Source organism: Pseudomyrmex gracilis, unplaced genomic scaffold (assembly GCF_002006095.1).
Source record: "Pseudomyrmex gracilis isolate BER0280 unplaced genomic scaffold, ASM200609v1 scaffold_6, whole genome shotgun sequence".
NCBI classification, from domain to species: Eukaryota; Metazoa; Arthropoda; class Insecta; order Hymenoptera; family Formicidae; genus Pseudomyrmex; species Pseudomyrmex gracilis.
In genome coordinates this window covers 1,041,352-1,066,136 of record NW_018020590.1, presented here as the reverse complement: position 1 = coordinate 1,066,136, position 24,785 = coordinate 1,041,352, and the positions used below count along the sequence as shown (strand labels likewise).

The following is a 24,785-nucleotide window of genomic DNA, read 5'->3' as shown; positions in this document are numbered from 1 at the left end:
TATATATATAAATGTTTATAATTTTTATATACATAAATTTGCTTCCTGAAAAAGAAAGATCCTTGTATTTTCGGATAGAAGCATACATAGTTTCTTTGCCTAAAACTAGAAGTTTGATAAACTTTGGCGCGATGCAGTTTGGTACAAAATTCGCTTTTAAAATTGCCGAATCGTGTTGCGACAGCATTCTTTTTGCTTCTACGTCAACCGGGAACATTGAAGCCGTAAGACACGTGCACGTGACGCGACAAAAGATTGCCGGATATTGACGTACGCGACAAAAAAGTTGTTTTTTGAAACTTTTTCCGTCACGCTGAGAATTCATTAATTAAACATTTTCAACGATGACAATCGGGAAAATTGGCGAAAACCATTAACAATGTACGAAATACATTAATATTGCAATATTTATATTGCAACTTCTCTGCGTATTTACACTCTCGTCAAACCTTTCAAAATCATTTGTTTGCAATTGTGTACGCGCGCAACAAAATATTATAATTTAAACTATAAAGATAATACGCTAAAAATTACAATATTCAATTTACTAATAATATTTCCACGAGTCATTCTCAAAACGATTTGTCAATAATCCTTTCATCGGCAGCAGGACGCAGTTGCGATTTGTTTTCAGAGAAACCGTAGTTTTTTGCTTATTCAAATTCAATGACGATGACGACGAACGACATCGACAGCGACGTTGACGTCGAGACGTAAGTCTGGGAATGCAAATGGCGTAAAAAACTTTTCGACGTGAGCATATGCACTACACGACAGTGCGCCGAATGAAGACAAGGGTGTGGTGTGGCGTTGTGCTGGAATATGGTAACTGGAATTGCACAGTGCTACAGAGAGGAGAGAGAGAGAAAGAGAGAGAAAGAGAAGAGAAAGTGGAGAGCTACGTATAGGAGAGAAGGAAAAGGACGTCGGAGTTGAGAGGGTGTGCACTAAAGAGAACGAGAGGGAGAAAGATAGGGGAGTACAAGATGGAGCAAAGCGAGTTGCGCGAGAGTGAGAGAGAAAGCGAGATAGAGGCGTCGCGACGATCAATACGCCATCAGCTAAATTACAATAATAACGCCGACCAGACAAAGCGCCATTATAAAATAGCGCGGTCGGTAAAAGGCCGCGTCGTTGTCGCACTGTCCGAGACGGTCCAGAAACAAATACCTTCGTCGAGATACGGAAAATGATGGGAGAGGAAGGAGGAATACTTTATTGTTGCTAAAAGGAGAAATAAAACGTTCGGTGGGATCTCTCACCAATCCTCTTGCCTATCTCCTTCGCGTTCTCACCGAGAACGTCGAGAAATTGGACGCTCGTCGTCGTCGTCGTTGCTTCTCGTCCGGGACGGGTCGGTAAATTTTATCTCCCTTCTCTCCGTTCAACCCCTTCGCGGCAGGATAGAATTGTTTCCGACGTTTTCATCGACGTGACGGAGCAGCTCGGTTTATTGATTCTATTAGCTGCGATAAAACAGTGCGCTCTCTGAAATTTACACGCGGATTTCGCGCGTACGACAGGCGCATGCTGTTGCCACCTAAAACAGAGATTTATATTCGTTTCGATGTGTCTCTTCTTCTTCTCATATTTTTTTAGCGCGCTGGATTTCCATTTATCGACTGTATCGCGGGTTTATTAAACTGCGTGCATCACAGTCAGAATAAAATCGCAATCGAAAGAAAATGCGAATGATAATTTGCTTTTGACAAAATCGTAGTATTTTAATTCAAAACTCTATTTGCTTCTATTTTAATCAGAGTTTTAATCATTCAAGATGTTTTAAATTCGTTGTCATCGTATCGATAAAATGTCTTTCTTGACAACGTCAAGATAGAAATTTGACTTAATAAGAAGTGTCGATGTGTTAAAATAACATTAGAGTGGATCAAAATTAATAATATTACAGATCTGACAAAAATATATCAATTGTGCAGCTTTAAGCAAAGTTTAGACGCCAGAATAGTACGAAACAATGTTTCGCGATTTTTATGTTGTGTACATTAAGAAGTTAACACGAAACCTTTGTTTGTCTGGCCAACTGCGCAGATATTTCTTTCTTAACGATTTCTTGTGCGGAGACGGTTATCGCAAAATATCCCGCAGAGAGATCGTCTAGACCGAAATCGATAGGAAAAACGTGTTCTCGCAGAACGGTCGTTCTAAGATACGAAACACAACACGCGTTTGTTGACTACTAATTTATTAATTTATATATAGTGATGCATATGAAGCAATAATAATTTACATGCGTTAAATTTCGTTAGGCAACTACACGCATTGGTTAACATATTGTACATGCATTAATAATGAATACGGTCGATAATCGGATATTTCTGAAATTTCTCTGCATTATTAATATTACCGCGCACATGTATCTGCAATCTAAATTAGTTTACCTCGTTCGTGTATGTGAAATTTAATTACATGTATTTAAATATAACGAAAAAATAGACTTTATATAAACATATAAAACACACATCTCAATTATTCATTAGTATTACGAAATCTTTAGTGGTTACATTACACAAGCAGATGCATAAATTAACGGTGACATTTTTATGCAGTTAATTATTTCGAACCACACGCGCTCATCTAAGTTTAACTTTTAAAATTTGATCCGTAATTTAAAGGGAAACAAATATAAATCCTTTTTGGTGCGCACATAATTTTTCTAACAAAGTGACTGTATGTGGTGGGTGAATGTAAGAACATTGTAAGATTTGAAACTTTTTCTAATTCCGGGACTGTTCTTTTTCCGTTTCAGAACATCGAAATCCGACGCCACCGCGGTTCAACGAACGAGTGAATCCCGGGCCGATTCGTACCGGCGAGACAATCGTGTTGTCGTGCATCTCACAAGGCATTCCACCGCCCACTTATCTCTGGTTTCGCGAGTCCGTGTCTGGCACGACGATAGTCTTCAATTCGGAGAGGATACACGCGCGCGACGGCGTGCTGGTTCTGCAATCGGCCCGGGTCGAAGATGCCGGCAGATACGTCTGCCACGCGAACAATACCGCCGGCTCCGAGCGAGTCGAGCTGGAAGTCACCATCATAAGTAGCCTCTCCATCCATCTGGCGCCTCAACAGGTTCGTATCCGGTCTTTTTTCTCTTTCTTTCTTCAATATGACTCCCTCGGCGCTTACAAACAACTCAATTCACGTACTTATTCGCATACTTTACTTTTTCCTTTCAATGTTTTTTATTATACAAAAAGTCTTTTTGACTGATTTAACGATGAAATTATTGCTGTTTGCCTCGTAACAATAAAAGAATATCCCAAATGTGTGCAAATGTTACGTTGTTGTTTTTTTCATCCATAATCACACAATTTGACACATTAATTGTGTTTGTATGAAGTTGTATGAAATTAATTACATAGTTTCCACACTCTCTCTAGGTGGAAAACGATAGACAAACACTCGGCGAGCGGGAAACCGTTTTCCCAAATGATGTTCGAATCTAAGTTTCAGTTGTTATAGCGCACACATCTTTGTTCGATATAAGCGCCATAGAATATCGCCTCAGCTATTTCGATTCAAGTTACACACAAGTTCTCCACGTCTCGTTACTCCGAGAGATAGTGGACTTTGGACAATGTCCGAATAATTGGGTCGAACGTCAACGTTATAACACACTTCCTCCATCCATCTTCTCCGTCACTATAGGTACATGCATTTTTTTCTTCACTGAATTTCGCAAACAAGCAAGCGTAATTTCTCCAACTTTCTTTTTGTTTTCTCATAATATTACAATTGTATTTTTACACATTCATTTTTAGAGCTTTACAAACACAATCCACTTTATTCTATTCAAGTCTTGAACTCGGTATAATTTAATCGATTTCTTTTTTCTTCTTTAAACGTAAATAAAGGACAATCTTTATGCGACCTCCGTCGCGCGTAACAGTCTGCGACTGATTTCTCTTTGAACGGATTAAGCTGTAACAATCTCCGGACGAGATTTCTCTCGCACAATATCGATAATCTTTTCCGTTCACGTAGTGCGGCTTGATTCCCCCGTTTCTCCGATCTTTGCGAAGTAGCAGTTCCTCTTCAATGCATCGTTTTCGCAAATGACTCGAGCGTTTCTATTATTCGCTTTCCCTTCGGTCTTCGATCTGGGCGTCAGTTTTCCCAGAGTGAGACACGGTCAGAATCTGCATTTTACTTATCGTCATTCGACAAGATTCCGCGAAATTTACTGTTACCTCCAGATTTTCATACTTTTCCGCGGCATTGACGACGACATTTACGGAGAAAATGGGCATTTATCGAGAAAATGTAATAAGTTCCATTTTAAGTCGCACTTATCTCTTTAGATATAGATAGTGCTTTTATGTTAACACTTGAAATTGTTATCATCCGACTATACGTGAGCGCGTAACAGTTCTCTCGTTTGTTATGATAAAATTTTAAACTGTTTTTACACAGTCAGTAATTATTAATATTTTATGTACATGTGATTGTTAATATAAGAAAAAACGTAAATATAAATCAATTTTCGAAAAACTTTCCAACATTCTCCGAGTATCTAATTGCTATTTCTTAATTGATATCGTAATTACAGAGAATATATTTGATTTTGCCGCTTGGAGATTTGTAAACCATCTTTGTTATTGTTGTTTCTTGACACGGGATGACGGTTCGTTGCCTATGTTACCTTGTGTCAGGAGATTCTACAATCCTTCCTTCTCTCTCTCTCTCTCTCTCTCTCTCTCTCTCTCTCTCTCTCTCTCTCTGTTCTTTCATCTTTCCTCTTCTCTTCCTTCCTTCCTTCCTTCCTCTCAACCCCTTCGCTTCCTCTTCTTAGCTCGATGAACATGAGCTGGGACGTGCGAGTTTCCATCGAGGCATTTCTCTGAATAAATTCGAACCGACTCCTCCGGCAGCAAACGACTAATTTTCAGAGACGTAAATAATCGAGGAATGTGCGCTAGTATTGTAAACAACGTAGCGTACGGATAGAAATCCGGAAGAGCGTGGTTGTTCGTGATGCCGTGTAAAACGACGAGGAAGAGGTTCATTCGTGAGCACGATGAATCCCGAAGTTGTCTCGGGCACTTATTCCGTCGGGTCAAATTATCGTTCACCCGGAGATTGTCTAACTCCATTACGTCGTTTCACAATCGCCTCCGTTCTCTCGCCCGAGAGTTCCTTATAACTGCCGCAAACTTTACGAAACGACCGTCCCGCGTTGCACAGAAGAAATTCTACTCGCGGCTTGGAAAGATCTTCGTATGCTCGTTTCTGCTGGAAGAGTTTCACGGCTTTCACCGCTCTATGTACTTCTCTTATTATACTTTTGCCAATAAATTTACAAAAATGGATCTTGCTACGCATTTTCAGAGTTTGATATAATTTTTTAATTTTGTTTACATTTAGAAATCTCGTTTTGAAACAAAATTTTCGCCGTGAGAAATTACTGTTTTATTTTATATGTACATATATTCGCTGAAATAATACACTTCACTACACTCTGCGATTTCTATGGGCGCGTCATTCTCGCGAACGGATTATCGACCGTCGTAGTCGAGCCGATAACACACAGACCGAGATATCGAAGCACTCGCGCGGAAACTGTTGTGAAATAAATGTTCCACGCGCGCGCAAACTATTTCACTGTCAATTACCAGCTGATGGATCACAACCCTGTCTCGATTTGCCGAGACGAATCGTTCGAACCGGCGTTACCGCTACGTACCTATCCAGCCTGAAAAGTCGACTACATTCCAGGTCGATCGTCGCCTCGTCGCGTCGCGGGACCGAGCTGGGGAGGATTAGGATGGAAAAAGAGAGAGAGAGAAAAGGTTGGAAAATGTCAGTAAAGTGTCGCTGTCCGACGGAAAACGCGAGAAAGTGGTCGGTATTCTTCCATCTGGAGCGGACAGCTCGAGCGCACACACACACACACACACACACACATATATATATATATATACATATAAAAGAAGAGCGAATGGGTATTGGTAAATGGCCCGTAGTGACGAGGGCTGCTGGATGCCGTCATGCAGGGCGATAGAGGGATCGGGAGGAGTTCCCGAGAGGAGCTGGAAACGATGAAATACCATTCATTCGCCGGAAGCCTTCTGTATAACTTTCGCGGTCATCAACGGAGGAACGCTCCTATACCAGACGGATTCTCTCGTGCATATAGGGTGTGCATTTATTGCTGACCCAATCCTGTGTCTATTCTTCCTTTCAGAAATTTTCTTGATCAGCTTTGCTCGTCAGAATATTCAACTCAAATTAAAATAAAAAGTGTTCATGGAAATATGAACTGAAGTTTAATTTGTGATTTTCCCATATTTCATATATTTGAAAATTTTTGAGAGAATCTTCGGATGTTCGTGATTTAATTATTGACATTTTTATAATATTCTAACAAGATTGAAATCAGATATCTCGAAATTTCACAAATTTTATTTTACAACATATAAATGACAGACACGGTAGAAAAAAATCTGCGACACTTCGTACATATATATATATATATATATATGTTGACTGCCTTTCGCCTTCGCAATTTCGTTCCATTAGCGCGTCAAATCACCCTTCGTCCTTTATTGGCAAAAACTACGACTTTTTGTCGCGCGCAGCGCACCTTCCGGCGAAGTTAATAATCGTAGGGCCCGATAAAGCCCAAGGCGCTGTCACGTTATTTCTGTCGACATTTCGCCCGGAAACGATTAATTGAACACATGATGCCAAAACTCGCTCGGTTTGTTAAACGAGAGAGAACAGATATTGACATAACTTTCTAACTGTGAAATAAAAAAATCAGCAGCAAAAATTGAAAACTTTTAGCGACTTTGCTTTAGCGATACATTTAGAATGATACTTAAAAAGTCGCTGAAACTAATCCGTTATATCTCGTCAATTGTTAAAAACAATGAGAAAGTGTAACTTAAGCGCTAAATTACTTATTTGAAAGTGTTCGCACATTTTCCAAAATAAAAACACAATAATAGCAGAGATATTTTCCAAAATAAAAACACAATAATAGCAGAGATATTTTCTATACATTGTATTACCATCTTCTCGTTTACTATTAAACTATTATATTTTGTATTATACAAAAAGCTCGCATCAAAAACGAAGTAAAAACGCATCTTCGTTTAACAACGCGTCTTCTTATTTGTTTCACATTTTCTCTCAAAAAAAGGTACATAACGACCGCGACTCAAAGAAAATTGCGCCTACGTGCGCGCACACGTATTATTGTTATGCTGAAACAAGGGTATCTTACACACTCACACACATTTTCTTCCCCAACTTCTCACACATAAACACACACACACACACGTATGTACACAGCATGTTGTAAATATACTTAAGCGCGGATCGTAAAGACAGGTAGCCACAAAGGAACTTGGCGCGACAGGAAGGGAAGCATAGAAACAGGCATCTTAGCTCGCGTTTTATGAATCTCTCTCTTCGAGCACCTCTAAAGAAACCATCACGATCGTGGTTTTATTTTTTTCTCCTACCCCCGGAGCGCTCTTCGCACGCGCTCTACCGAAGACGAGAGTCGTATCAAAGGATATTTAAGTCACAGCAGCGGTTCGCGCAAGAAGTTTTCTCTTAGAATTCTTGAATAAAAGCGACCGTCGCCGAAGCGTGATCCTCTTAACGATATTTAATGATTTCGGAATAACTTCAACCAAATTGCGTTATTTTTCAGACTGTTCTCGAATCCCGATGAAGTGAACTACTGAAATGTTCATGAAACGTCGACAAAAATGAAACGTTTCAAACTCAAAAACCATTTTCAGAAATTACATCATTTACACACAGAGAGTGTTGCGATAATACATTGCATTATGTAAACAATTTTCAGTTTTTTTATATTTTGTGAAACTTATGTGATTACGCGCGTATTGTATGGTGTGGTGTCACGATAAATACATGAAGAAGCTACTTTTATCATAAATTCAACTTTATTCGAGTCGATACACACGTGATACGCTGTAATCCAAGTATTCTCGATCAATGCAACAACGTTATGAATGATTCTCTCGGGTTCTCGCTTATCGCGGCAAGATGCTTTTTGCTTATCGAGTGCGCGTCGAACAGCTGCAAGTGCTCTTCGTGAATTCTTGGTCGAGAAGTGGTTGCGGAATTCGCAACAGCGGTTCATCGAACGGACGAGATGTAGCTGCATCTCTTGAGTCGTGCGAACGTATGCGCGCGCGCGCGCGTGCTCACATGCCGCATAATCGAAATGCACTGTTCGTGCCTTCCCGCTCCTCGACTTATCGTCTGTTACTTCCCCCCCCCCCTTCTGTCGTTTCCCTGAGAGTAAACGAGCATCCTTAATAATGCGCAAGACCGATTCTACCCTGGATCAAAGGATCCCTTTTGCGTTCGATCGCCGCTAACCTGAGGGGCTTAAGATGGATATGGAAATTCCGCAGGAGGTTGATTTAATGGATCACCCTGTATTATTCCGTGAATTTCTGGCGCGCATCCATGCCTGAAACTCGTGCGGTCTTATCTACTCGCGCTGGGAAGACTTCAATTATACGTAGAGAACGCGCCTAAGTCGATCTTAAACCCCGATCTCGGATGATATCGCGATTAAATGTGGCCATCAACAAAATGCTATATGATATATATATATATGTATATTATAATTGGATTTAATTTATGTAATATTATATAAACAAGAGAATATATAAAAAAAGAAAATAATTTATAATATAATATTTGTAGAAATGTGAGACAGACAAGAAATTAAATATAATTGTTGGTTTCTCGTGATAATTCGAAAGCTAAAATTAACTGTCAGAAAAAGACTTTTATATTTATTATTATAGTACATACATGTATCGCTATATTTTACCTAGTCGATTCTACTTAAACTGAAGCCGTGAAATCAACCAGATTCCTCATCAATTTATCTTAATTACGTTGATACACTTTCAAGGAGAGAAACGCAACGGTCAAAGGACAGATGATTAAATTAGCTTCTCGAATGCGGAATTGGAAATTCCATCGGGTCACTTGGGTTAATTGTATAAGCGCGTTTGTTCAATTTCTAATTCAATATATGGCAACTAGATGTACTCGCATTTCTGCTCATCGGCACGTATACGCATTACATGTCCGCGTGATTAAAGTCCGCACAGAATATTATATTCGCGTCGACCTTTTTAATTGCGTTAAGATATGCCGCCTGTTGTACAATTTTCCGATGAATTACAAAGCTGCTTCTCTGCACAATTCTATCTCAAAGATTAAATTCCGTAAATCACAATTTTACACACAAGAAAATTTATTGTTAATCTGGCATAATATCAACGTAAATTCGCATTGTCATACGTGTAATACGTATCGCGGACAACGTACGAGCATTAGATTGCGTGTATTATATTTCCAAATATCATATTTCCGTTGTACCGCGGAATATTAGTAAATATTGCATTACATTCTATTGTATTACACAAAACCATATCGCAGTGTCACTGTACATACATACATATACACATGTGTTTTCTCTGTGGGTTCCAGGTGACCGTGGATTTGGGGAAAGATGCGGAGTTTCAATGTTCCGTCACCGGTCAACCGCATCCGGTGATTTCGTGGGCGAAGGACGGTCTTCCTGTGCGAGAGGGATCCTCGGGTAGGACTAAAATTACGGGTAACGACGGCTCGACGTTGCGCATATCTTCCATCGTGAGGGACGACAAAGGGATGTACCAGTGCTTCGCCAAAAACGACTACGAGATGGTGCAGGCCACGGCCGAACTGCGCCTGGGAGGTACGCTTGTCCGATTCCACATTGCCCTCTCTTGTTACCAATGTAATCTCTCATTGCTCGCGAAGTGCTCCGAGTTACAAGTTTTGTCTGAACAATTTGTATCAACTGTAGAGCTCTACATTTCGTACAGCGCGATGAACTGAATTAATTAGCATCGAGAGAACAATGCACGGCACATACTTCGCTAATTTGAAAGAGAAGGAAAGTTTGTATTATTAATCTAGACCCACAAATTTTGTGTTAACCGCGCGTGTATAGATGGATGTGAATTGAGGTTTGCTAATTGAGTACAATGAAAATATTCAATTCTGCAATTAACCATCTGCACTTTTCGTCTAATTTTTCTTCTAATTTCTGTTTTCTGTCAAAAAAACAAAAGACAAAAAAGTAAAGCAGAAAAGCCAGTAAAAATAGACGAGATATTTTTTTAGATCTGGTGTAATACATACAGCGGGTTGTATTTAAAGTACCACACACGAAGTCGGGATGGATTAACGAGAACACGGTCGCGCGCAACTTCGGTGAAGTTTTATGAAAGTTCTCTCTAGGAAATAATAAGGCTAAATTAAGGCTATTAACGGTACACCATTAACCGACGGCGGAAGACTCTCTATTGCCAAAGTTTTGTCTCAGCTCCCTGTCTCTTTACGACCTTTTGCAGTTTTTGCCGGTCGCTCTATAATAATAAGTTCGTTTATAATGTATATATATAGGCGCATTGCACGGAAGCCGCCTTATTGTGCTATTAAACGATGTTGTATTTTTAATTAAGAATGTCGTTCATTCACGACGCACTGGGCTATTATTCTTCAATTACGGCCAAAAACACGCGACGAGGATCACGAAAGGGTGATAATTAGTCGACTCTACGATATAGTTATAAAAGTTGAAAATTTTGTAATAATGCACTCATCATGATTAATAGCGCGCAAGCTAGCTTTAGCAACAGCTAGAATAAAAAATTGACATTTCTAAGTTATAAAACTAACATGTACAAAAACGTTCGAAACAATTGATAGGAGATATAATATGATTTTAGTTTCAACAACCTCCCTGTACTAGTAATTGAAACTAGTATTAAAACTAATAACTAAATCTAACCAATTCTGCTTCACGCATACAAAAATTAATTAATATTTTTATTTTTTATGTTAAAAAGGAGTGATTCTGAAAAACAACTATTTAAATTTGCGTATTAAATTTGAAAAATCGCCGTTCAACATTTCGTATTTACGACGGGAATGTTTGAAAGCGTTCTTTCGCTATACATCACCTGTTTCTCTGTCTAATTCCTGGCCAAACCCTCGTTCAATAGGTGCAATTGAATTCCTTCATCGCCGCGAATCAATTGTTCTGAAGTTAGGCGTAGCACGAAGCAGTAGTGCTGGTGTACATTCGCGCGCGAATCGGACCAAGGAACATGTACGAGCGAGGAAAAGCGCCGAGGGGTTGGCGAGGAAGACGACAAAACAAGGTCGGGCAAGTCCCGAGACAAAAAGGGGGATGAAAGGGAAAGAAAAAGCGTAGAAATGCTTAACGAGGACGATGCATAATGGAGAAAGGAGAAATCCACCAGCCAGGCGTGCCGCGAAATAAATACGCGCCATTTGTCTCAGTCAGAGGGTCGGTCGGTCGTGGAGAAAGAATGGAAACAGAGCGGTGAAAGAGGGTGACGACCATGGCGAGTATCGTGGAAGATGCGAGCGGAGACGAATGGACGACCGGACGAATATTTCGCTGTCGTTGTTCTTCTCCGGGTTCGTCGTCGTCCTGGATGTCTTTAAAACGGTTGAGAAGATGGGCGATGTTTTCGCGCGACATAATCCATTACGTTAAACAACCGTCGTCGCTTTCTCGACCGTCTTAAGATGTCCGCGCGCACGAACCGAGCAAGAAACTAATGCAAGTCCACGTTTCCTTTACATTAGTTTACACCTTGCCGTCCTTATTTAGGTTGTACAAATATTCTAAATGAAGACACTTGGCTTAAAAAAGAGAGCGTTGGTCGTAAATATCCGTTAATAAATATCATTTCAGAGCAAGAGTATAATTTAAAAATAATTAAAAAATAATCTAAAGTAAATTTCACATTTATATGCAGGGGAGTGATTCTAATTTACATCTAAGTTACACGTTACCAGTATAAATTAAATATTTTTTTGTTGACACACATTTAATAGCTTCAGGATATATAATATGTATAGTATATACAGTGTATATCATAAAATGAAATTCACGAAATTTCCGAACTATTATGTTTTTTTCCGCAAATGGAACATATGAAAATTCCACTGATCGTTTTTATCGCAATTAAACGATATTTCGGTGAAAAAGCCGTCGAGAAGTGGAACGCGCGCGAATGCGATAAAACGACGAGATCGCTCTTTAAATCGCCAACGGCAACGGCAACATACAGCCACCAGCCGGTATTTTCCGACTTTTTTCTTTTCCCCTGCAGAAAGAGTAAAAATAAACTATTTCAAGTGCAATATGAATTCGCGCAGTAAGTCGCGACTTTCGCGCGATATATTTATATTCGAGAGAGTGCAATACGTATATAAATATCTGTACGCATATCTGTCTGCGATATTTTGTTTGATATTCGCGCACGCAAAGCGTCGTTGTTACTGAGCGCGATGGATAGTCTTTCCGAGCAATTTGCGAGTTCGTTTAATGCGATTTGCAGTGGCGCGTATGTCATCGCCTTCGTCGTCGTCGTCGTCGTCGTCATCGTCGTTGTTGTCACAAAACGCAAAATAATTGGACACGACGCGGTAATCCCTTTATTACGTAACAAAAGAAGAGAATCAAAGAGGCGAAGTTCTATAACGATCGTAAATCGCGCTGAAATCGGAAGATAGTCATGAAAAGCAGGAAATATAGATATATATATATGTATAAAGATATCTTGCAACATGTATATCTATATGTTGCAAGATGTGTAAAGAGAGATTTGTCGCTGTCGGTATTTTCACAATTTGTACGATACGGAACATAAAGGATTTCGCGAATGGAACCCCCGACTGAAACTATAAGGTGGGAAACTGCTGATTCGCGACGAAATATACACTTTTGAGCGCGAGCCAAATGAAAGCGTAACTGAATCAGCATGGCTACTAAAAGCAAAGCTCTTCCCGCCTTGATTGCAAGTTTTAACGATCGATCTTATATTACACGAGACATGTTGTAGCAAAACCAGCAAACTTCATCGGAGTTCATTGTACACCACGAAACAAACCATCTCCGTTGCAACTAATAGAAACAGAAATTACAAAAAATATTTATAATATTTCACCTTCTGGACAAAATTATTGACAAATATTTGCTAATACAATAAAGGATTTAAGATAGACCAAGTTGTTTTTTTTTAACAATCAAAATTATCGCAATTATTGCAATTACATTAACTCCTTTCTCAACTACTTTCGAACAAGGAAAGTGATTTCCGTAAGTCGTAAAAGTACATCTTGGAAAGGAAGATTGACGATCGTGCATTGGCGTTTTTCCAGTTTTACTAGAAAGCTTCACTGGAACTTTGTACAACCATTATATCGAATTGAAGCCTCTCTTCGGCACTTTATCGCTTTTTACGCGCTCACCTCATGCGCCTTAATCGGAACTTACCGTTGCTCTATTCGATTAAGAGCAAAATCGCGGAGCCTGTAAAACTACGTGAGTCACGCTTTTAAAGAGAGTGAGAAAGACAGAGCACGTATATATATTTCACTTGAAAAAAACTAATATCTAATAATGAATACTCGCTGACGACATAGTCCGAGCGTTGCGTCGCGCGGTCGACACAATCTGGGTTAATTAATTCTACTTAACGATTTTACGTCTTTTTTTGGATCATAGTTGTAATGCGAATGGATAGGGCAGCTTTAAATCGCGGTTAGCGCTAACCGACGTTGATGTAATAGAGTCTCGGAGTAAGTTGCACGCCGATAGTCAGGCTTCACTAATCCGGGATTAGCGATTCGCTGTCTTATTAAATTACAGTAACAGAATGTAATATACATATATGTATGCGTGTGTGCGTGCGTGTGTGTGTGTATTATCTTCATTTCTAGATTATGTGATATAAATGTAGTAGGTATATCCGAGAAAATATATAATAATACAAATATATACCTACCAATTAAAATTTCATTATATTTATGTAAATTTTAACAATATAAAGATCAACAGAAGATGCTCTAAGAATTAATCATTGTTTTATGATTTTAAATGTTTTAATTTCAGACGTCTTCTCGTTGAGACACAATTTATATTTCAACAAATAAAATTATCAATATGAATCTTAAGTGCAAACTTGCATATTTTTCTCATTACGCGCTCATGATTCGCGCTTTTCACGAGTTTTGCGATATTAAACACGACGCAGACCCGACGGAGCGTAAATAATTTTCCGGTCTTGATTTTGGCAAACTTCCACTTTGTTTACGACGGCAGCATCGAATCCGCGCAATCTGGTCGGGATAAATAACGAGAGGTGCCGTTCGAAATCATTGCGCAACGTTCGCATTGATTCGCACACCCCCGGTACTCTCTCCGTTGTTTGCATGCATTAATGACACAAAGCCCGGCATGTAATAGCTTCGACGCGAATAATCGCTCGCGCAACGAAGTCGCGCGATTGTCACAAGCGATGCGAAAGCGCGCGTTGTCGAGCTGTGCTGCAAATCTGTCAAGGATTATACCGATCCGGCGCGTGTGAAAAAGATACACACGATCGATGTATAGTCCGCCGAAACTAATGGAAACGTTCGCGTATCGACAGCGCGAGATACGCGATAAAGTCTGTTATAGAGCCGAGAAAAATGGAACCGCCAGAAATGATGCACGAGTTGTGTGTTTCAGAACGAGCTTAATTTCAACACGACAAGAGATTTCTGAGACGTTCTTTGACCAGTTTAGACTTGATTAGTCTTTAATGAAAATGTCTGCGCCTTAATATAGTTGCCGAGTTATGAGTGAGTCAAAGCAAAAGGACTTTCTGAAGTGGAACGCGTCTTTGTTTAATGGGGCTAATCCTACAATCGCGTCACAAAGGGAGGTAGTTAATTATTGCATGCAGATTATGCACTTAACTTTTTGTCAGCTTAAGCTACCGTAACTCTCTGTTCGAATTTAAAAGACTGACTTTAATGCACACATATATATATATCTATTTTCGTCTTCTTTTTGAAGAAAATATTACAACAAAAAGAAATTTTAATCGTCACGTACGTGATGAAAAATCACGCTTCTTTTATTCACGAGAGTTTAGATCTCTTCCTTAAGCTCCTTGCGAGTTCGACAAACTTTACGAAGCGATTCGGTGCATTTTTGAGAATTTGCTTGGTGCGCGATTTCAAGAAGATTCGATTCGTGAATTTCTAACGACCGATAGTTGGAAATAGATGATGACGAGTCGGTGAACTCCGACGGTAACGATAACGATAGCGCTCTTGACGATAACACGGGCGTGGCGCGCAGCGTGCAATAGGGCATTCTGATTTACGCCGTGAGCAAACAGCCGCCTCGAATCAACTCGACCACCCGGCGCTGTGCCACCCTCGACCCGGGTTATTGTCGGCTCTATAATTTGGGGTTAATTCACCGGGCGGCACTCGAGTTCAGGCGTCAAACCGCAGATCGATAGTTCCGCCCGCGCGCACACCCGGGGCTTGTCATGTAAATGTTGCGTGCATAATACTCCCGCCTTGCGGCGACCCAGGGCCATTTCCACGGCGATGCCCGCCGCAGGCAAGCGTCCGCAGTGTCTCTATCGATATTTGTATGTACGTGCGTATGCGCGGATGCGCAGCGTTGCTATACGCGCACCTGATTCAGGTGCGCATCCCAGACATTCCGGCAGAGGCCGACAAACTCGCATTTCTCATGAGAGTTAACTTTCGACGCCGATAAAAGATAGTCCGAGAGAATTGAGAGACTCTATTCAGTTACGAACTGCGCGTCTGAGAAATCGCGCTCTCTTCTCTCGTGATTTATTTTATTATTAAATTTCTCTAACTTAATCTCAGAAAGGAAGTTTTGGGGGTTAAGTGGAACAATTTGTGAAACTTCGTGAAATAAATTTATGCTATTAAAGATTCTGTCATTAACTATGCGGTTTGTTTATGTTTACAAATTTTCTTTCTCCCTTCTTAGTTTTCCTCGTGATATTACCTCGTGTTTGTCTAGAGTTTGTTTGAGGTAGTAACAGTCCGGGAAATTTCCCGTCTCTCTTTCTGACGGCAATTTGAAGAAAATCCTGACTATTGCACGGAGATTTTCCGCGAATATTCTCTCGCTGCTTGTGCGCGAGTTACGAGCATATATACAAGATGGATTTAACTGTACCGACTATGCGAGGCGCGCCGCAATCTCGAAATTTTTGCAGTTACAATCGGTTTCGTGTTCTTGCGGTAATATTTCGTTCAATTTAACAAGAGAAAGTAAACAGTTATACGATTAAAATGAAATCGTTAAATTATTTTTTTGAAAAACAAATTATTTAAAAAAAACAAAATACTTATTAGCGTTACGATTAGAAGTTTGATTTTAATTATTGGCAAATGTTTTGTTTTAGATGCAGCGCCTCAACTTCTGTACAAGTTTATCGAGCAGACGATGCAACCAGGTCCTTCGGTGTCGCTCAAGTGCATTGCGACGGGCAACCCGACGCCGCACTTCTCCTGGACGTTGGACGGGTTTTCTCTTCCACAAAACGACAGGTAGAACGCGAGTAGTTCTTTTTGCGCGCGACATCTCTTCAAGAGACAAAGAAAAAAACGCAATGCAATCTCGAATTTCGATCCACCGACCGTTTTACTCTCGTTCTTTCGTCCGACGAAAGTTTATGGCACCAAAAATTGACGGACGGTGTACACGAGGATTATTCGCGGTTATTAACCCCGGAGTATTACACGAGATCGTCGGGAAATCGGTGTGGAGTTTCCATCCGACGGAGGCAGATCCTGTGGGAGAGCCTCGATAGGCCCCCGCGGGCTTCGATTCTCTGAACCAATTGAGAGGAAAATTACCAATCACGCTGTTCAGTCTGGACGTTTTTAAAAGCCGACCGGATTCCGAACGATGGATTTAACGGACGCTCACATAAGTCGCAGCATAACCGGCGACGGAGTATAATTCCGCGTCTCTATCTGGTTCATTGGCAGATGATTTATATATGTATGTTGCCGGAAGCAAATCGCGATGGTAATAATTTTCTATAAAGAGAAATCAGCGTGAGAGAGGAGAGGAGAGAGAGAGAGAGAGAGAGAGAGGAGAGAAATGAAACAAGTAAAAAACATTTATTTTGCGCGACCAGAAACAAATGTTTCTGTTTACAAAATTTTATTTTCATACAATTTTATCCTGTGTTACATATCTAATATTAGTGAAATTTGTCAACAATAACAGCAATGTGACCTCACTTTCACTATCTATGCATTGTTTCGGATACTTATCAATCGTTCCTCGTAGTTGATACTCTGTTTTTTTCTCGCAATTTTGCGAAAAAACAGATAGCAAACAAAAACCTTGGTCGACGGGTTGAGTAAATTTGTACCTAAAACCGCGGCGATTTGTGTTTGCAGATTCATGATAGGCCAGTACGTGACGGTGCACGGCGACGTGATATCCCACGTGAACATAAGCGCCGTCCGAGTGGAGGACGGCGGCGAGTACAGATGCTCGGCGGTGAATCGCGTTGCAAAGGCGCATCACGCGGCCCGGCTCAATATTTACGGGCTGCCTCATGTGCGGCCGATGGGCAACCTCGCCGCCGTGGCCGGTGAGACGACCATCATCAAGTGTCCCGTCGCAGGTTTTCCGATCGCCAGTATCACCTGGGAAAAAGGTTCGCCACATTGTATCAATCGGTTGTTTTCCCCATACTCGTTTTTATATTTCAAGAAATTCAAATTTTTTTCAATTTTAAGTTGTGCGTATGTAATTATTATATTAAATTATTTATTGAATTATTTTCACGTATTTTTTCCAATAAAAGAAAAGCGTGTAACGTAGATTGAAAACCACTGACATAAGTAGTTTGGAAGGAGATGAGATTTTGCAACACGACTCTTTTATCGAGCATTTTTTTGCTTTACTATTTTGTTACTCGCTTTTAGCCGATACTTCCACCAATACTTGGAGATTTTCCACGAATTTACGTCTCTATCGCGAAATTGAATTATTCGGTTCTTTCGATATTAAAACTCAACTTTGACATTGTATAGAATCTTGTTCCATAAAGCAATATGTACCGACATATATTTCTCGGCTTATAAAAATATTTTTTTTTTTTGTACGTTACATGTCATATTTCGTGTAACTGTTGCAACGTTTTGGCTAAGATTGAAATGCACGAGCATTATCTCTCTTGCGGATTGCAATTTGGTTGTTCTCTTAATATCTGTCAATATTTCACATTTATGTGGCGCAGACATTTTTCATGTACATTTATACGTCAACACTCGAAACTTCTATGCTTTATCAAGCAAATCACGACCAAAATAAACTCGCGGTTTTTGCTTTAACAAAATTCGCCGACTTTTGTGTGCCGGCGTCATCTATTTTTCTAGACCGAACGACGGAAATAAATACTCGCGCGCAGATTAAAATATTCGGGATGCTGCAAAGGACGCGTAAATAAGTTAGCGGACGCGTCTTCGACCGCTGAAAAGTCGTGCTTCGGGAAATTTTCTTGCTTTGAGAAATCTCTCGGGGAAAGCGAATAGGCGAGTTGGTTTTCTCGGCCTTTTCACATCCCGCGGCGAAAAGAAGGTGACGCGCAATATCAAAAGAGGGGTGAGAAATCCTTTTATTTCGACCGAGGTCGAGGCCGTCCCGAGGCGAACTTCGAGCGTTCCTTCTCGTAATGATGAACTCGACTTCGGGGAAGTTTGAAACGATCTGCGCCAACTTCCCGCCCCAACCCCCGACAACGTCGCGACGACACGCGACGCCAACCGCTCGCCATCCCCCACGGCCATTTGGTCCATTAAGCACTTTGTGCATAGTACTTTTTAAGGATCTACGAAACTATGTATACATGTATTAAAAAAAATAGTCCTTCAATATTTTTTCAATTAATATTTTTTGTCCTATTTTTACACTACATTATACTTATGTAATGCATGTTATTTAATTGTTTTGTACATTGTATGTTAAATTTTATATGATTTTATGTATTAATATAATTGTATTGTATATGTTACGATTATGTTTTGTATCTTATATTTACAATTATAAATTGTGTTATTTAAAACTGTTGCATGGTGTTATCTTATGAGTTACTTCCTACATTCGAAAATAAACCGCGGAATACGAAGGGCAACGTGTACAACAATTTCAAAGTCGGTCACCGGCTATGAAAACGGATTGAACACTCGATTGCACCGTTGTGACGTTGCCAATGTGGTGCGAAATCAGTGGAAAACCACATTTCCACAATGCTACGGTCGCGCGAATCGTGTGGCGCGTGTGGTGCGAAAAGCAGATGCATAATTTAAACTTAAATATCATCTGGCCTTCGCCCAGAGATCGTGATTTTCCACGTTTGATTAAAACTTGCTAATAAACTGATAAACAATGTTCCAGTGATTGCATATTATATCATTCACTTTTGCATATATCTTATTATAATATATTAACTTAAACTGTTGTTTGTTACTTTATTTTTCTCTATATTTTATATTTATTTTAAAATAACTGATACTCTAAAAAAGTGACACTAATGGAAATTCCATATATTATTGTAAAATATAAAATTAATTACAAATATCGTACATGTGTGCACTTTAATATATATATATATATATATATTATAAAAATATTTTACTATACAAGAGAATTAATACAGCCAGTATTAAGAACTAAATTGCTGGATACACGTGCAAAATATTTTTATAACGTGTAAATTAATATACATAACATGAATTATTAATACACGTAATATATAAATTATAATTCGAATTAAATTCGAAAATCCATATCGGATGCTCAACTTGCATTTTGTATATCGGAATAATCCGTTATTCTCTCTTGTAAAATTTCAAAAAAATCGAAAAAGACACTTTGGCCAGAAGTCTTGGATTAAGTAGGAGATTTTATATGTGCATGTCACCTTCTGGTCTTTATTTAAAAGAAATCATGTATGTACGAAATAGTGCCGCTTTCTTCTCGCAGATGGTCAAATATTACCGACCAGTCGCCGTCAAGATGTGTTCCCTAATGGAACATTGGTGCTTCATCGCGTTGACAGCAGCACTGATCGTGGCGCATACACGTGCACCGCGAAGAACAAACAAGGTCGCTCCGACTCGCAGACGATTCACATAGAAGTCAAAGGTAAAGTTTCTCGTTTTTGCATGCAATGTGTTCCCATATCTTCTTTCCTTTTCGTCTCCATACACGAAGATCTTATCCGTTTAAATTGGAGCAACAGTGTCCCACGCGATTGCGACAACGATCTGTTCTATCGAGATTTTCCGCAACCTCTCAAAAGCGATTTGCGCCACTACAAAGTGTACTCACAACGGAGTGCCTTTACGATGAAGAATCCGGATTTATCGGAAGAAATCGCTTGACAATTCACATCTCTCGTACATTTGCCGCGCGTCGTTAAACGCGAAAGCTCCGGATTTTCCGTTCGTCGTTTGTCGATGAACATTTTTTTACAGACTGTTGTTCTAAAATCTAACTTGAAATTTATAAATAATTAGACATCAATTATATCAATTTATAGAAAAATGATGGATATGTATCACTTGTCATACATCATTTCGGGACACGGAATAGTTGATGATAGAACTCGGAATATATATATGTACATCGATGAAAAACGTAGAGACATCTTTCTTCGCAAGAGAATTTTAAATTGATAGCCTTGAGCGGAATTGTGGACGTTTTATCGAATGTGGATTTTTATCTCGCGTATCGAAGCATGACAATTTTCTCCTCGATATATGTCACACCGCCGACAATCGTCGTCGAAAAATTTGTAGCGCTTCGCGCGTATAATATAGCGCGTTCCCACGTGTATAATATAGAAAAGATGAAGAGAAGAACCACAAGTACGCGAGTTTTATTTCCGAGATCGAGATGGGAGACTCCTCTCCACCACGTGCATGATGGAGAGTACGGGGAACTTTCTATGATTTAAAAAGAAATCCCGACCTCTTCATTTTCTTTCCAAGAAAGACTCTCGTACTTGTCCATTTGGCTATAAGACTTCTTTCTTGAAGTGAGATATTTCAAGAAATAAATTATTTCGAGAAGGAATTTTCTGTGTTGCGTTTTACTCTTGGTGTACTCGCACAATACATTTTATTTTATTGCCGTTCGAAAATTTTATTTTAAATTCTCGTTTTTCTCGCTCTTTCTTCTTTTGACGTGGTACTAATCAGATTATATACAAGCAAGTAAAGTATACTGAAATGTCTTTTTCGAACAATTAGGACACTGTTGCTCTTCTGAATTATCTGACTCGATTTTTGAGTATTGTATCCAACAAATTGACACACGTGTTCGCACGTGGCACTAACTAGATCGTATAATTTAGTTCTCTCGATAATAACATTTCTTCATCATTTCTCTTGAATTAATGACAATTCCAGATGCATAAGTTTTATGCTGCTATAACATCGAACAAATATGCAGGTAGGTCATGTATGCGATTATCGAGAAACTTAGAGATCGCGTTTTTTCCTGTTTTCAAAACCCATTCGTGTAACCCAAACTCTTTGAGTCGAAAGAATATCGGGATCGAAAAATAATCTGTTCTGTTATAAATTCTGAGTTTATGTGATGTTACAATTGTCTGTGCTAATCATCTCATAATTCTCGAAAAAATTAAAATTACTTTAACGAGGAAATTGTCGCAAGTTTAGCGTATAAAAAAATGTCTTCTGAAATTGTGTAATTTACAACACATTTAAATTAGACTTAAGTCGACTTGCGACGTTTCTTTGTAAAGATCACAAATAAAGTATAAACAGTTCTAGAAAAGGAAGTAGACTAATGCTATTATATGACTTGGAAGCAATCCAACGTTCTTTAACCACTGAATGTACAAGCGTTGTTTCTTCCGCTTGCAAAATATCGAGATTCTGCATAATAAATAACGGTCTGTTTGTTTTTATTGTCAAAAGAAGAGCACTTCAAGGTCCTTTCTTCTCTCGACTCGAAAATCTTTCCGACCAAAATGACAGCAATGATCGCAAACGATGACGACAACGATGATGACGACAATTCGTTGCGATGTGAAATAAACTCTCGTGTGCTTCCTGTAATTTGCAGTACCGCCTAAAATCGATCCGTTTAGCTTTCCCGACAATATCCAGGCGGGTGCGCGGGTACACGTGACCTGCGCGATCAGCGAGGGCGATTCGCCGCTGAAGATCACCTGGCTGAAGGACGGCAGGCCGTTGAAGCCGCGGGAAGCCGCCACGCATCATATCGGCGAGTTCGATCTCGCATTAAGGATACAGAGCGCGTCGACCGCGCATAATGGCAACTATACGTGCGTGGCGAGCAACGATGCCGCCAAGACGTCACGCACGGCATCCCTCCTGGTGCATGGTACGCAGCCTAACACCGTGAGATGCCAGAAACTCATGTCCTACTAACTCCCAATCCCAGATCTCAACGTAAAAACAAAAAAGAAACGCGATCTATAAATCTTGTCCCGTAGACTGAATTCTTTCTATCTCTGATTTTTCATCTTACAGTTGGAAGAACAACTCCTTTTCTTCTTACACAGAAGTTAATCTATATTTCGCGAAGAGGTTGCTTTTTGATATCGATCCAAATATCGAGATGAGACACCTGACTTTTCGAAAACCAATTTCCATATTCGAACGGTTTTATTTTCTTAGCGAATGCACTCGGTCCTTTTGCTCGAGGGTTTAATCCGCTAAAAGCTCTGGCCCTCTCGCGTACTCGGTGGCTGCGTGCGTTTCCATTGGCGGTCCCCGCGGTGAGCGCACCGCAGCAGGAAAAATGGATGAAAAGGGCGATGAGGTCGCTATTAATCGACGCGCGACTCTTGTCAATCGAGACCACTTATAGTCGCGCATACAAAGCGTGAAGGAGATCAATCTGCGATGGAAAAAATAACCATCTCGTATCTGCGATAAAAAAAAAAAAAAAAAAAATAATAAAAGTGGATATTCCCGCGCGCGAACTTCTCTTGACGTCGGAATGATCTTTTTCCCGCACGAAAGAGACGATATTTGATTGAAATGAGATTTAACGCGATAAAAAAAAGAAGAAAAAAGCTCTAGCGAATATTATGCGATCAATTCTCGCGATTCTTTTTGCGATTACATTTCAGCCATCATTTTATTATAAACGAAGCATGAAAATAGAGGCAAAGATATCCATCGTTCAAAGGTTAAAAAATAATGAACGAGAGTGTGTGTACACGCCACATGCACACTTGTCGTTCATATGTCACGTGGATCACAACCCCACGTCAACGGAATATCCTCCAGCCTGGCGCGTTTATATTTCCTTTCCAAGAAGAAGGGTTGCGCGTGCATTAAAAGCGCTCCTTCTTTCGATGAGTAAATCGCTGCAAGCGAAACGACGAGCGTAGCTTCCGTCGGCGACGACGAGCGAACGTACGTACGAACATGTCGCCCAAGGGTGATTTCCGCATTTCTCGTCTGTCGACGAGCAAAGAACAAACAGAGAACACATTGTTCTTTATTCTCGTCGCCTGCGCGGCGTATTATTTATTTTGCACTCCCATATATTATACGTAGAACAAAATTAACCCGCGAGCAGTTGCGCCGTCCGAAGTTAGTATTTACTTTAATTTATCCCGCGACTTCAGACTTGAAGAAGACGAAAAGCCGCGCTACTTTCTACTTTTACACGAGATTGTGCATATAAAAAATATCAATTTAATGCTTCGCACGAGATCGCAAATGTTTGCAATCAGTTACATTCGCCGTTTCAATCGCGAAGGAATCACCCGAGCAACCGCGATTTAACGTCACGTGCTCGCTCTCAATAACGTCGGCCGCCAATTAAGGAACGTCGACCGCCAAATTATCTTCACAGAGAGGGAGAATTGGAGCGCGCGTCTCGCTTCACTTGGCCAAACTATGCGACAAAATTTATCAACGCAATGTCTCGTACAAGAGCTTCTTTGTTGCCTCGCCCGAGCACCCCCTAGAACTCCCGTCGTGCCACCTTCTGTCCTCCTTCTCGTTCTCCCCCGACTCTCTCCCCCTTTTGTACACGAACGTTTATGTATGTACGTATGTATCTCCGTGCACCGAGTACATACGTATGTACATGCACACACGACAGACCTCTTTGGGCATTACTCACGTTACGTTGCGCTATCTAGTTCCCTGCCGCGGTTCCTCAATTATTCTCAAACAACCGCCGCGCTCTGTTCTAATACCCCCGGGGTTCCCGTGCTCTCCCGAATGCATCCATATACGTATCACACGATGCAACGAAGCAAGTTATTATTGTCGTTTCGCGGCATTACGCTCGTCGCGACGTGTATCCTATCCGTGCATATTCCTCGTTCTCCCTCATCCGCCCGTTGAAAAGTCAACGAAGCGGGGGATGAAGAGGGAATCCCTTCTTCGCCTTTCGCTCCGCTTGATTGTTTTCGTCGCTGTGTGTATTTCGCAAAATACACGAGCTTCGAAACACTGGAGAAAGACGCACCTCGTTTTCGTAAAGTCGGAGATGTGTGTAGTTTTATATGATACCATATATCGCGCGAGGTATAACATCCCTTTTTCATCATCGCTGACACGAAAGACGTCACAATCCTGTTCTCCCGATCCGCGTAGTGTTTGATAAAATGACAGCAGAAAACAAATAAACACGGTTATTCGCGTTTGGAAAATTTTCATTTGTATTCGAAAACGAAGATAAGATGTCTAACATGAAAACGCGCGCGCGCGCGCGCGCTTTCTTCGCGTGTAATTTAATACACGTACATATTCATAGCGTGAATCGACAACTGCTTGCCATTCGACGATAACTGAATATTTCTTGC

The 24,785-nt window shown here is 40.3% G+C and overlaps 1 protein-coding gene across 2 annotated transcripts in view; it reads left to right on the top strand.

Moving 5' to 3' along the window:
• LOC109858186 (Down syndrome cell adhesion molecule-like protein Dscam2) overlaps nucleotides 1–24,785 on the top strand; it is a 128,808-nt gene that overhangs the window by 87,464 nt on the left and 16,559 nt on the right. For both annotated transcript variants that reach the window (XM_020435216.1, XM_020435226.1), the window contains exons 6-10: nucleotides 2,768–3,093; nucleotides 9,517–9,766; nucleotides 16,341–16,485; nucleotides 17,350–17,612; nucleotides 19,943–20,104. In XM_020435216.1, the coding sequence (XP_020290805.1) occupies nucleotides 2,768–3,093; nucleotides 9,517–9,766; nucleotides 16,341–16,485; nucleotides 17,350–17,612; nucleotides 19,943–20,104 (1,146 nt within the window). The remainder of the gene's footprint in view (nucleotides 1–2,767; nucleotides 3,094–9,516; nucleotides 9,767–16,340; nucleotides 16,486–17,349; nucleotides 17,613–19,942; nucleotides 20,105–24,785) is intronic.